The sequence below is a fragment of the Lates calcarifer genome, linkage group LG7_2, assembly GCF_001640805.2.
Source record: "Lates calcarifer isolate ASB-BC8 linkage group LG7_2, TLL_Latcal_v3, whole genome shotgun sequence".
In the NCBI taxonomy this organism is placed as follows: domain Eukaryota; kingdom Metazoa; phylum Chordata; class Actinopteri; family Centropomidae; genus Lates; species Lates calcarifer.
In genome coordinates, this window is record NC_066854.1 from 3,519,707 (window position 1) to 3,534,403 (window position 14,697).

General features: G+C 43.1%; 1 protein-coding gene across 5 annotated transcripts; it reads left to right on the forward strand.

Annotated features, from left to right (window-relative positions):
- The first annotated feature begins 426 nt into the window (after positions 1–426).
- LOC108873074 (SLAIN motif-containing protein 1) lies at positions 427–13,669 on the forward strand. 5 transcript variants are annotated; one of them, XM_018661165.2, is made up of 10 exons: positions 428–1,090; positions 2,893–3,035; positions 7,341–7,484; positions 7,718–7,837; positions 9,110–9,259; positions 10,335–10,706; positions 11,299–11,310; positions 11,872–12,021; positions 12,142–12,475; positions 12,573–13,669. In XM_018661165.2, exons 1-10 carry the CDS (start codon positions 657–659, stop codon positions 12,646–12,648), a joined length of 1,935 nt encoding a protein of 644 aa, XP_018516681.1. In that variant the 5' UTR covers positions 428–656; the 3' UTR covers positions 12,649–13,669. The 5 variants fall into 5 exon arrangements, with proteins under 5 accessions (XP_018516683.1, XP_018516681.1, XP_018516684.1 ...); XM_018661166.2 differs by having other exon boundaries at positions 429–1,090; positions 2,893–3,029; XM_018661167.2 differs by lacking the exon at positions 11,299–11,310 and having other exon boundaries at positions 427–1,090.
- The last annotated feature ends 1,028 nt before the right edge of the window (positions 13,670–14,697 follow it).

The following is a 14,697-nucleotide window of genomic DNA, read 5'->3' on the forward strand; positions in this document are numbered from 1 at the left end:
TTTATTTATTTAGACCTGGTCCAATGTGATTTCAGTACTAAACTTTCCCGAATCTGTTGATACTCAGGTTTCCCATTTGGTGCAATAACCAACTTTAGCCATAAGATGTCGCAGAGTTAACACCAATGTTCACCAGGTGTGTCTCCGCTGCTTCGATCTGTTTCTATTAAGGAATAATTGGGTCATCAATTGAATGAATATTGATTAATACGCAAACAATGTGCTGTGCGGTGTGTCTGCTTGAAACAAAGCAATATACTGCAGCTTATATATCAAACAGAATTCATCTGTGAAAGTCAGCAGTCTTAACTTATATAAAATCCTAAACAGGTCTTGTTTTGGATTTTAGTCCATCATTTTAACAGTGGCAGGTAGACTTCCTACCTGTTATCAGGCTCGTGGGTTAGGGAGGTGGAGGCTGGGACGTGTGGGTGTGTGTGTTGGAGGGGTGGAGCCACTGGGTGATCGTCCAGACAGGCGTACTAGACAGATTACTACAGCCACCGAATACAGAAAACAGTCTGAAGGCAAACGGGTGAAGCTGGGAGCGCCGCAGCCTCAGCAGCTTGGCAGCTACCTGGCCTCCTTTTCGGATCCAACCTGGAGGTGGGGCAGCGGCTCATACAACGTGATTTTTTTGTGTGCGTTCTGGTCCAATGGAGGCAGCGGTGCTGAACCCCGCGGTCATGACGGAGGTGGACTGCAACAGCAACACCCTGAACGCCGAGTTGGAGGTGAAGAAGCTGCAGGAGCTGGTCCGGAAGCTGGAGCGGCAGAACGAGCAGCTGCGGACCCGGGCGAGCGGCTGCTCAGGCGGGCCGCATATGCTGCCTCCATCCCCGGCGTGCGTGCTCGGCAACACCGGTGGATACTGCCTGCCCAGCCCGCTGCCCACCCTGCTCTGTCAGTCGTCCTTGGGGTCATTCACGCCCCCGGAGGAGCCTTTCGACTATTTCCACCCGCACACCCCCGGGGATGGAGCGGCTGCTGCGGGGGAGGCGGAGGACGGATCGGAACCGTCGGTTCTGGATGAGCTGGAGCTTTTGGACTTGGACTCTCTGTGCTGCTCGGATGAGTCTGATGAAACATGGTAACTGTCGAGTGTTTGTTTTAATTTTCAACCATTTGTTGCTTTTTGCAGGAGGTGTAAGTCATGAGTCTTGCATGCAAAGGCCACCTATATGATCGTGATGATTCTGGACGCCTGGTTTTCTTATTGTTCCTGGATCTAAGCTCTGAACCAGCCTGTCCACACCTCTGCAATGCCAAAACAAAGCCCCACACCTGGAAGTTAATCAAGGAGCTTAATGGAGAGGACACCTGTTATCAGGCCTGCACCAAAAAGCTGCCATTCATCCTCAGTGTAGGAGACAAGTTCACATCAAGGCAGTTTGATGGATGCTTTTACCTTAGTGCCTTGCTCTACTCTCAGAAACACACAGGGAATCAAACCCTGAACTCTGTGCCATACACTTAAAGCCACAGTTATGATATGTTAGTGTCTGCTTTGATTTCTTCTTAGAAAACAGTGCAGAAAAACTCTCAGATTCAGCTGTAAAGCAGTATGACTTGTCATTTGTCTTCCTCTTCAACTGGAAAAACATTTGAGGTGGTTGCAAAGAGACTAAATCAAATTTAGGAAGTGAAATTTTGCTGATTTTGTTGCAACTTGTAGGGCGAAGTGGCCATCTCATGCACATTGACTAACAGGAAGCCACTTCCTTTGAATAGCTGTGAGTTTGTGTTAGAAATTATGGCAGTTGTTGTTGTTTTCATCCATTCTAACTTACCAGAGCCCTATGCTTCACTCTTAACAGTCGTAGAAACCCAAATTAGTCCTTTTTAATTGTTAGAAATAGAGACAGTTGTCCACTCTATTTACTTCACTGCGGGTAAATGATATGTTAGAAACTCTGAAATAACCTTAAAGTGAAGTGTGACTGATTCTGCTCTGCAGCACATTCACACTCATCTTTTATTTGGTGTATATTGCAGGCAGTCTTCATATACAGCCCCCTCCCTGTGTCTAGGAATAGTAACTGTGGTGTGTTTGTGTGTGTGTGTTCTGTATCCTTCAGGTCAGACTCTCACCTGATGTCAGTGCAGGTTTTAATCTATAATTCAGCTCCCTCCATGTTGCCTGCAGAGCAAAAATCGTGGCGGAGGCGTTCAGGGCTGTCAGAATAATCTGATTCACTCCATTTGATCGGAGCGGCTCCTCTTCCTGATATCTGAAAAGCTTAACATCACCTTAAACCAGGGGGAAGAGATTTTTCTGAGTCAGGATGAGTTGGTGGCACGAAGGAAAGATGGCGTCTGAGTTGTGATCTGCATGGGGAAGATTCCCAAAAGGGCAATATTTCTTTCACAACACTCAGGTCATACAAACACGTTATGCAACATTGCACTGAAATTGCACTTTTCAGTTTGAGGACTGTTTCATTTTAAATTAGTCATCTCTGATTGTGTTAACTTTTCTGTGGACAGAACAAAAACATCAGAATTTTATCTCAGGTTGCGAAAATCTACTTTTCAAATGTATTCAATTTATGAATTAAGGACATGCTACCATCCAGCAGGCCTCCTACATGGACAGTGTCAGTATGTTCTCTAAGAAAACAAAGAGAAAATGGCTGATTTACATTAAGTGATGGGGTTGAAAGAGAAGAAGATGTTGATGCTGCAAAAAATCAAGAATAATCATGAATCATTTGTTCTTGTATCTAGTAGCAGTTTTAGCCATGTTAGCAGCATTGAAGTGCCATAAAATTTAGCACAAACATTCATGCTCCACAGAGGATGAACTCTTAAAACTTTAGTAATCCTAACAGCACTCAAGACAAATACTGGACTGTTCAGACTGTCACCGTTTCAATCTGCGTCTCCCTCCAGGTTGTATGTATCATCAAAGGCCACAGAGTTCACAGATAACTCCCTCACACCTGTGCAGTGGTGCCGGCAGGTCCTGGACTCTCCCAAATCAGAGGTGGAGGCCGCCAGGCGATCACTGTCCCTCCGACTGGAGCAAGGTACAGGTTAGCAGGTCGTTTGTGTGCAGGTGGGGAGGGATAAAACACACTTAATCTAAGTGTGTTTTCTCCCTGGGGGAGGTTGTGTTGTACAGAAAAAGAGCCAACAGTGCAAAACAAGACACAAACACAGAGCGTAGAGAAAGCAGACGAGTCTCACAGTTGATGTAAGGCGTCAGATTTAAAGCTATTGTGCAGCATCACACGTGTGATGATGCACTGAAATGAGCAAATTCAGTGATATCACACCTTGGATTTGTTAAACATAACAAGTCCAAGCTGCTGAGAGCACTGCTGGAACATACAACGGTGCTCAACAAGAAAGCTTAAAACAAGAAAATAAATGTAAGGAAAACATAATTCAGATTGTTCCGACCTCTGCTGCACTGATTTCCTGATGCTGTAAAATCCAAGTGAATAAGTTTACATACTAATAACACTTAAAACAGAGTGCAGTTAGCAGCAATAAAATACTGTGTTTACTGGTTAAGGACCACAAACAGATGTCTGCATCATTTCCAACACTGGCATTATTGTCTATCTTAACAAAACCGTAACAGTCTGTGCAGAATTAGAAAATCATAGATTGTTAAATTAAAACATCTCTGGATTCTATAATGTTAAAGATGCAGACAGAAATGAAGACTGTCCTCAGATTTAAAGTCAGTGGGTTTTTTCCTAAACTCAGCAGATGCTACTGCAGCCTGTGATAACGGCCTCAAAAGATCAGAACGTAATGCACACGCAAGAAATCCTCAAGGAGGAAGTTATGAGTGAGTCTTGGAAATGAAAACCAGGAAATAGCTACTAAAGCAGCAGTGAGTGAATACAGCGAAAGCAAATTCAAACACTCCTAGAAGTTCAAACAGATAATATCAAAGTGTAAGATATACTGTAATCATGCTGAGATGAATATGTACAACACATAAAACCTGTGACTGTTGTTGCCGGTTGTCCTCCGTTTGACCCAATAACACAGATGCGTGTGTTTTTTGATGGTGTCTTTCGGTGAAACCAGCCATGTTTCTACATGTGTGTGGATGTCAGAGGAGTGTAGGAGTTTCTGGCTCTTGAATTAACGATGCTGGAAACATTTCAGACGTGGAGTTCAGATGGAGTTCAGTCTGGGGGTGTTGCTAATTCCACATTCGTCACATTTTTCTTTAATAAGATATGCATTTTATGTGTTGAGCGTCTTAGATAATAGACTGATGAGCTGGTCTATGGAGCATTATCTTTAATAGTCTTGGATCTGATTGGCTGGTTTCACTGATATTTTGATTTATTTCTCCTTGTCATGTTGTCTTGTCGTTTTCTTTTGTGTTTTCCTCACGCTCAGTTTTTGTTTCTTCTGTCAAACATACTAAATCACAGGCTGAGACAGCACATTAGTTTGCAGGGTGCTGCTCGCCCTCAGGCTGCGTGAAACTGATGTAAGCAGCTTTTAGGCGTTTTGCCAAAAAAAAAACAAAAATCATTTGCTCACAATCTCTTACTCCCTCACACAACACAAGTGTTTGCCAGGAAGAAGTGCTAAATTGTTACTTGTCTAGACTTTACAGCTTGGTGCTCTTGCTGTCTTGTGAAAGAAGCAGTCTGGCATCAAAATTTATATAACTTGGCTGAGTGTCAGACAGGCAGAAGGAGAATGATTGAATTAGTTTTGTGCAGAGAACATACATGTTGCTGGTCACCATTAACGTTCTCATCTTATCCAGAGATACTTTTCTGTGGTGGCTGCAATAATCATGTTGAAGTTGGACTGTGACTAATGAGGATCGGCAGAACAGAAGAGCTCACAGACTTTAATCTGTCCACGCCTCATAGCATTAAGCAGATCAGGCCTGGGTCACCTGACCTGCTGACAGGCATAATTTAATTATATAACGCTTTTCTGAAGAAGAGGAAGTCATGAAGAAAACAGGAAACAGGTTTGAGGAAGTGAAGCAGGAAAAGTGGTGACAGTGCTTCCTTAAAATATATCACCTGTCGCAGTGTCATCAGCTGACTGAAAAATCAAGATGAGAGAAAATCAATATTGGTGTTAAGGCCGTCTCTTGGCTTGTGTTCAGTGTCGTCATGGTTACCTCATGCACCTGAATCGACTTTTTAAAAATAGGTTTCATGTTGAGTTTACTGACAGCCAACCTGGAAAAAGCAGATCGGGGTTATTAATCCAGATGTCAGCGAGTTGGAGAAATCCTCAACTGATCGATGAGTCTCTTTGTAGACTTTACTGTGTGTGTGTGTGCTGAGGCCGAGCACTGGGTTGCGTGTGGAGTGTGAATGGAGGCGACAGCTCCCACGGCCCCAGGTGAGCAGGCAGCTTAACACCCTGAAGCTTTTAATGAGAGGAGATGGCGCTCGGCTCATCTCCGTGGGCGCGTGCGAGGCCGCTCTGCCTTCCCACACTTTGAAAATAACTGAAGATAATCACGTTATTCTGAGAGGAAATAAGTATTTCTTGGAATTCTCTGGTGCTGTTGTAATTGAATGTTGTGTGGTGAAAGCAGTGAACTTCACACACTTCACACTGATGAAGATCTACAGTCACAACTTGGCTTTTTCAGTTCTCAATCTTATTAGTTTGCAATATCAACATCATGATATTAATAGAGATAGGAATAAACACTATGACCGTGACTGATGACAAACATAAATTACAGAGAATTAATCAAACTGCTGTTCTTGAAGCAAACTGTGTTATAGTGTCAGGCGTTACAAAACCAAACTCCTCACTGACTCACTGTGTAGTTTCTTTTTACTTGTGTGTCAGCGATGTAACAATGAATTAGTCGATTGAAATGGACATTTTGACACCTGACTAATCAGGTTAAAAAGAAAACAATGCTGGTACCAACTTCTCAAGTGTGAATATTTGTCAGTTTTCTGTGATCACGAACCCAGCATCTTTGGGTTTTTGACTGGTTCCATTATTCTCTAATGTGAAGATTTGCTGCTTTTTCTTTTTTCATATTATTGACTTAGACTTAGACTTGTCTTTGGATACCCAAACTTGTGATTGTGTAACATCTCAGTCTAACACAATGGGCTAATATGTTGCTATAACAACCTTCACTCTTCCAATAGATTTTAAGAACTGGCTTTGAGCAGAGCTCTTTTTTTCAGCCAAGTGATTCCACACAGAACTGGGAAAACCATTTCTTTGTGGACCAGGTTTTGTGCACGGGGGTGGTGTCATGCTACCTCGGGTCCACACACTTTTATCTATCTTTCATGTGGGCAGTCTTTGCCAGTATCTGGGTCACAGCAGTCGACCCCTGACTGGTCTCTGTCCTCTGAAGTTGCTCCAGCTGTGCAGCTTGTTGCATCAGAGGTGAACCTTCGCTCTGCACGCTAATGGTCCTCCACCAGAGCCTGTGTATCACTTAAAGCTGCAGAGGAATCCTCCCACCAGCTTGGCCTGCTGTCTCTCTCCGCCTGAGGTTGAGTACAGTGAAATGGAGAGCCGTTGCCACGGAAACCGTTTACATGAAAGGAACGTACCCCCCTTCGTAGCTAAGTGGCTTATATTCACATTGACAGGTAACACAGAGAAATCCTCTTCCTGCATCTTTGGGAGGGATGCAGGCTTCAATAATACACACACACACACACACTCACACACACTCTTTAATATGCAATGCACAATGCACCACATTTTTATTCATCCTTGTTTCCTAGATAATGGCTGGGTATTCATATTACAGGTGCTTCAAACCAGTCGCAGTTTCTTCTCAACATCTATGAATAGAAACTGAGGTGTGTGTGTGTGTGTGTGTGTGTGTGTGTGTGTGTGTGTGTGTGTGTGTGTTTGTGTTTAGCTGCAGTGTATGAGCGGCTCTGTTGTGTTGAATACAGCTTTGTACTCGGTGCTGAGCACATGCAGAGCTGCTGAATAGAGCTGTTAGTGACAGACACAGTGCTGGTGAGGTAACTGCCCACCACTCAAAAAGATGTGTGTGTGTGTGGGTGTGTATTATGTGTGTGTTGTGGAGCCATGATGTGAGCGCCTGACTTCAGCTCATGCTAACCTCCAGAGATGGTCTGTTATGATGTTTATTTTGCCATGAGGGTAAAGACTCAAATCTGTTATGTGCCTGATGAACGTCAACATATAGAATGAATCGGCAGCCAATTTTAAAATCGCATGAAAACATGTTCTTCAACATGTGAACACAAATTGTGTTCAACATGTGAACAATGTAGCCAATCAGTTTAGCTCTGATATATTCATCTTTACAAATGATGGAATATCCCCTCTCCCCCATCTCTTCTTTACTCCCCTCTCCAACCCTACTCCCTCCTCAGTCTCCAGGTGGCGTAGCTCCATGTCCAGCCCCTCTCCCTCCTCCTCCCCTGGCCCTCCTCTGAGTCGAGTTGCCGGAGTGTCTCCCATCAGTGCTTCCCCCTCAGTCAAACCCTGCTCCACTCCCCAGTCATCTGAAAGACACGGTAACCAAAGCAGCATATAGCATGTGTCCAGTCAGAAGGACCATTTAACCCTAACGTTTTATTTGTCTTTGGTTAAACTTTTAATATCAGTCTGTTCAGGAACAGCATCTGAGTCTTTGAGGTTTAGCGCAATCTTCTAAATCTAGAGCATACTTGAAGACTGTACTCTGCAATGTGTATTTTTGTGGGAAAAAAACTTTTTATCTTCTATTCTCCTCCCTCTCTTCCATCAGTTCCATCCCTCTCCTCCCCGATCCACCCAGTCCTTCATCGGACGCTGAGTCCCGTAGGGAAGGAGCTCTCCCCTGTGGCCGAGAGAGCTCCAACGTTCCTCCCTCACCCACCCAACCGAAGTAAGATTTATGACATTTATGTCCGCTTCTCATAGAACTTTTTCCTGTTTTCCTTGTTTCATGTGGAACATGATATACTCAGACAGCATATAAATTAATGCCCTAAATATGGGCCAAACCTTCAATTGAATACTTGACTTTTACAGTAATCAGAATATTAACATGCAGGATCAGACACAGGCTCGTTATATATTATTTCAACTGTGTTTTCAGGGAAGTCAAGGGAGTAAGAATATATTTTTATTTCAGCTTCAAGCTTCAGCTGCAGAAACAGTGGTGTGCCACAGCCGTTTGAAGACACAGCGCTGCTTGTTGCTCATTATATTTCACTACACTTTGCTGCTGGAGTTGTTGTATGTTTGAGAGCGAGTGCGTGGCAGATTCGAGTGCATTATTAGTGATGGAAAAAATAAGGTTCCAGACACAGCAGAGGGCAAAGCTGCAGGGAACGAGAGGAGCCCTGTTGAGCCCCGAAGGGACCGAGCTCATTTGGTGTTCCTCATATAGCAGCAGAAACCAACTGCTGCAATAGCTCGTTGGTGGCTTTTAGCCTGAGGCTCAGTTCCATGACGGTGCTAGTCCAAACTGCAACATGGCATTAAAAAGCCATGGCCTAGTTTTTTTACATTTTGGTTCTTTTTAGATGCTGTTCAAATATCTAAAACTCAAAGATTTTAGAAAAATTGTGCCACTGATGTACCACTTTAAACCCAGACTGGGCAACAGCACAGTCTGACAGTCAGCTCAGCCTTATCAAAGGTTATAGACAGAGATGCATTTAAATTCAGACCAAGCCTGAGTCAAAGACAACACACACCAGTGCAGAGATCTTGTCCTGAGTGAGCACATAGAAGCAGAATGTGACAGAAGTAATTAGAATAAAACCACTGATGGAAAGGATTATTTTTTTTAGAGTGAGCAGATATCAGGAATATCATTAACTGTGGAGAGGTTAGTGTAACCTTTGATAATATTTCTGCTTCACTGGTGCTTAATAAGCTCTAATTCTCAGAGCCAAGTATCACCCTCCATTAGTTTGGATCCCTCATCTTTATGTAGAGGACACTCAGAAGACTCGAGGGTGCTTTTCTCATTACTGAGCTTCCAAAACTGAGCGGAGCTGAGCAGCAGAGTGACTGCCTCCTTTGTGTAACACTGTGGTTGTGTCAGAACTGAGATGAAAAGGTAAAATGAGATCAAGCAGAAGTTGTTGGTGAGGAAAATTGGCACCAGTCAAACCCTGTTTGTTTTTTGTTTTTTTAATTTTTTAAGGCCGCAGCCTCAGACGCTCAGCCCTCAGCCCACAGTCATCCATGGACAGCGACCTTGGTGCTTCAGAGGCGGAGGACGACTCCATCACTCTGGGATACAAACTACAAGACCTCACTGACGTCCAGGTTATGGCCCGGCTGCAGGAGGAGAGTAAGTCATTTACTCAGTTTACATTCAAACAGGAGGGAGAAAGAAAACATGCAGCAGTTCTGCAGTTGTTTGGCTCTGCCCACTGAGATTTAACACATCTAATGACAGTGTTTCTGTCTCCAGAACAGCTCCTGCTCTTAGAAGTAGTGTGTAATTAATACTCTAAATTGCAGGGAAGTTAGACCACTGCATTCTGACTGTATTGTTCTTTATTTTAAGCCAGTGGATCCCAAACAAGGGGGTGCACAAGAATTTGGAGTGAGACTAGAGTTAAAAAGACCATTTTCAGACATTTTCTGATGTAACATTGTTAATTGCTGCATTAGTTACCAAAGTAACTAGCGAGGCTATCAAGAGTCAGATCAGCAGGATTTATTCACAAAGAACAGCAGTGTGAAATGAATTTTTTATTGTTATTTTAAAAGTGAATTGTTACTTGTCTTCCCCTTGTTGTAACTTTGTGTTAGTGTTTAAGGGTGATGGCAAATATCTGGTCACATGTGTGAGAAGTGGAAAATGTGTTGCTGAGTTAACTGTTCGTTGCAAAAAAGAAAAAAATAGGAGGACAAGTTAAATTAAGGAAAGTGACATAAAATTAAATGTTTTGAACCCTTTTTTGTCTGGGAACCAAAACAAGCCAAAGCTTGGAGTCTGTGAAGTCAGCTGATTAAGACTGTGTCATATGGATGACAGCTCTGGAAAAAGTTAGTAAGTGGCTTTAAGTAAGCTTTAATACATAAGATAAATCTGATCATATGTGTATATATAAACAAAACCAGAAAGTATTAAGGTTCAACTGAATTTCAGAACATTCATGTGAACGTGGATTTCATGTTTTGTTCAGGCTCTTCATGTCAGGTTTTTGTAGCTGTCATTTCATCTTCTGTCCATCTGTGTCTGTTGTTCCCTCCTTTCTAATATTTTAACATATGGTCCCAGACCTCAGAGCTCATCGCTACTTCAGCTTCATTAACCCCAGGAGGTGATGACTGTGTCTGTGTGTGTTTGTCCTGGCTGTATGTGTGTGTGTTTGTGTGTGTGTTTGCACGCTGGTCCTCATATCTCACCCCTCCAGGTCTAAGGCAGGACTACGCCAGCACGTCGTCCATCCTGGCCAACCGCCGCAGCCAGAGCTTCAGCTTCCAGCTCAGTCAGCTCAGCGCCGGCCCCGACCTGGAGGAGGAAGACGAGGAGGACGACGAAGACTACGGCCTCCTGCCCCCGCCGCAGCCGCGCCTCACCCGCCTGCCGCACTCCCACACTTTCTCCAGCATCCGCGACTGGCGAAGAAGCACCAGTTCCCTGTCCACCCCTCCTTCCACCCCCTCCACCCCTCCGTACCCTTCCGCTGGGTTCGCCTTTCAACCTCAGCCCCTAACCCAGCCACAGGGACTGGGACTGGGCAGCTTCTGCGCATCCGAGCAGCAGGGCTTCAGACCAGGATCAGGTGAGAACAGAGACTTTTATTTTTGTCTATTTACCTGTGCAAGTGATGAAATCACTGTAAGATGACAGACATGACGAGAATATTTCCATTATTCTCACTGATACTTTCACTATTCACCAATTAGTTAATTTAAACTACTAACTTTTACACGGTCCATTAAGTGTAAAGGTTCTTTTTCTTCACTTTTTTGACTCCCTCCCACTCCCTACACCTCTATTGTAAGTCATTTGCCAAAAAAGAGACAAAACACACAATAAACAGATCATTTTTACAGAGAGCATCGTTGTTATTATTATTTTCAAATCAAATTAAAATATATGTCACAATAATATTAGCATGATAATCTTAATTTGAGTGACGTGATCCTACGTGAACACAAGATTACAAGAAGACTGCGATACCAGTTAAATGACCACATCTTTAATTTTTACCAAAAAAAAAAAGTAACGTAACTGAACCACTGCCACTGCTGTGATTAGTACTAATGAAACATCTCTGTTTCTATGTTCTGTATGTGCAATTTTTATGTGTGTATGTGTATATACGTGTATTTGTGTATGTTGTTATGGGGAAACTTCATCATGGCGTCCAGGCGAATTTGAGAGTAAGTCAACATAATTTTCTGCTCAACATAAAACACAAATGCTTGCATAACTTCATGACTATTATTGAATATTAGATAAAATATGATCGAGCTTTTGTTTGACTAAACACAATTTAAAAACCCTTCATTCACATTTTGAGATGAAGCCCATCTTCAGTCTCTAATCATACACTGACGCCCCAGACTGACCCACACTGCTGCTTTAACCACTTAATAATAACTCTGTCTAAGCCTCTTGTACAACTGGACTTAAAGCACTCAGACTGGATGCATGTTTCCATTCTGAGGTGGAGATGAGAGAGAGAGAGAGTTTGATGGGATTAGAGTTAGGAGCGTATATCTGACTGAGGGGCCTGGAAACTTGTTCGGAGATCATGGCTAGCTTTACGTCTTAAGGAATGGAGGTGTAATAAAAGAACAGACATGACTATACAACATGATATGTGATGCTATATTCCATTTATTTGCACTTTCGGACATTTTCTTTTCTCTAACCCTTTGTGATTAAAAATTGTCCCTGTGCAGCTTTAAACATCATGCATTTATTTCTGTCTTCATTAGATAAGCTGCGGAGGAGCTTGCCTAACCTTGTCAGAGCTCCCAGCATGCCCAGTGTGCCCATTCCAACCAATCCTAGTGCTTCCCCTTCTTTGCTTCGTAACAGCCAGAGTTTTGATTCATCCAGTGGGCTGGCTCGCCTGCAGTCCTCCAGTAAGATACTATTTTTAAAGCAATTTAAATGACTCTTGATTGTTGTGAAATTTAAATCACGGAGAACTCATTTTAGTTTTCTTTTTTGCTCGTTCATCTGTTCTCCTCGCCCTCCTCCAGTCCCCTCACCAGGCCAACTTCAAAACAGGGTCCAGAGCGTTGGAAATTTCTCCTCCTTGTCACGGCAACCACTGAAGGCCACCGCCTACGTCAGTCCTACCATCAAGGGCTCAGCCTCCATGCCGACCTCCACCAGCCTGCAGTCTCTGAACAGCAGCAGTGGGAGTAACGGCGGGGTCGGCAGTGGGATCCCTCTTCTCAGCAAACCTCCCAGTGGAGGGGGGACACCCGCTTCCGCCCCGAGCACTCCCCGCAGCAGCCTGCCTCGCCCCGCCTCCTTTGTGGGCACCACAAGCTCCACCCCCCGCAACAAGGTGGCCCAACCAGTGCGAAGGTAAACTATTTGTTTTATTCCTTAAAAACACAACTGTATACTTGATCTTGGATCAAAATTCAGGATTTCTCTCCTACTCATTCTCCTTTTTCCCCAGTTTACTGACACCTCCAAAGAGCTTGTCCACCCTCAGTGCCCTTCGTGACAGCACCTGGAGAGATGGCTGCTACTGACGAGCAGAGGAACCGGTGCAGTAGTGCAGTGGCACCCCGCTGGCTGGGGTAACTCACTACACCTCAACGTCACATCTTTCATAGGGGGATATTGAATGGGTTTGACCAAAAAGTAACCTTAGATCTGAGAGATGCTGCATAGAATAGGTAGATATTACCACAGTTGAGGGTCTGATCTGATCTCTGACTGATCTCTCATGTCATCCATTCAATCCTATGCAGAAGCTTCACACATAGGCTGAGTGTGGTCCGTGCCAAGGGGGAGTTGGTTCCTAGTTGCTCTGTTGCTCTTGTGCAATAAACCACTGGCTGTAGGGTATCCGTCATACTAACCTGCTAAAGAGGGCTGCCAGTTTTTATGAAATGAGCCTCACGATACTGTATGTATTTATATATTTATTTTAGGTAAAAAATTTTGGACTAATCAGGTGTTTTTTCCCTCTGGCAACAAGCGCCATTAATGCTGCTAAAATGTAATCAGTCCCTCTTAGTTTGGGCACATTTGGTGTAATTTTTACAAGTAAGACATTAAAGTATGTATTCGTGTACAAAGCTAACTATTAAGTGTGCATACATATATATATTGATGCAATATGACTGATTTTTAAATGTGAATCTTGACCAAAATGAAAATGTCTGAATGTGTTTACAAAATTGTCACCATCACAAAACTTTGTGCATACTAACACTTTCAAATTGTTTAACAACCTATAAGGGAAACTGTTCTTGTTGCACTTTGTATACATTTCTGAATTTACTGCTATTTTTATGTTGTTTACCAATGTTTGCACTTCTTTTAAGTTGGATTCTCTGGATTTAGGGGGGAAAAAAGTTAATTCAATGTCTTTGGGAGATTTCACAGTTAACCACGGCATAATGTAGCACATTTTCTCTGTAATATTTGTCTTGGGGTTTTAAATGACCGTTAACATGGCACATCTCACAAACTGTGACACTTTTGTTGCTGTGATGGACTGAATGAGTGAAGCATTTTAATAAAATACACTGTTTTCCCTTTAAATTGAACTGATCTCAAAGTGATTTAACAATAACCATAACAATAACTATGTTGAGCCATGCAAACTAAAATTAACATAGCATAGGCATCACAAAGAACTAGGTCTTTCATGTTTTATGATGCCACCTAGTGGTAGAGCTTGGTGATGTTTCATTCAGTCTTTGAACAGTCAGAACTTTCTTCTGTTGAGTCTTGGTGGTTTTTTTTTTTTTTCTAATATTGAAATGCTATCTCAGTTGTCTGCCAGTATGCCTTGTGTATGGAGAATCGTATCACTCTTCATTCATCTTTTGCTTTACAGTTATAAACTGTACACTGGGCACATTGTACAATGTATTTATCTATTACAGAGATAGATGTACGTTAATGTAACGTGTAGTGGGGGTTGGGGGGATTAGTCTGTGACAGTCTGCATGTGTGTGTTTGGGGAGGGGGAGTGTCTTCACCTGGTGTTGTCCTACGTGACCCAGTAGTTGTAGTTGTATCTCCTGACCTGAGGCAGATTCCCCCTGTAACTGGCCCATACACTGGCCAAAAACAAGTCTACAAGAAGAATGGAGGCGAGATTAGACTACAATCCCCAAACTGGTATTTTCACCTGTACCATACCAGGGATCTACTACTTTGTTTACCATGTCCACTGCAAAGGAGGTAATGTGTGGGTGGCACTGATGAAGAACAATGAGCCAGTGATGTACACTTATGATGAGTACAAAAAGGGCTTGCTGGATCAGGCTTCAGGGAGCGCTGTACTCCCATTACGACAAGGAGACACTGTACACATACAGCTGCCGTCAGACCAGGCTGCAGGACTTTATGCTGGTCCATATGTCCACTTGATGTTTTCTGGATACTTACTGTACCTGATGTAAGAACATATAAAGGTGATAGAAGTGACATATGATGGTAAATTTCACCATATTGATAAGAGAATTTGATAGCAGCAACATACTTCATTGAATTAGTTTTTGCATTATATGCATCACATCTGTTTTTACACACACGGTTGGAGTATCAGAAAGCAGTTTTAA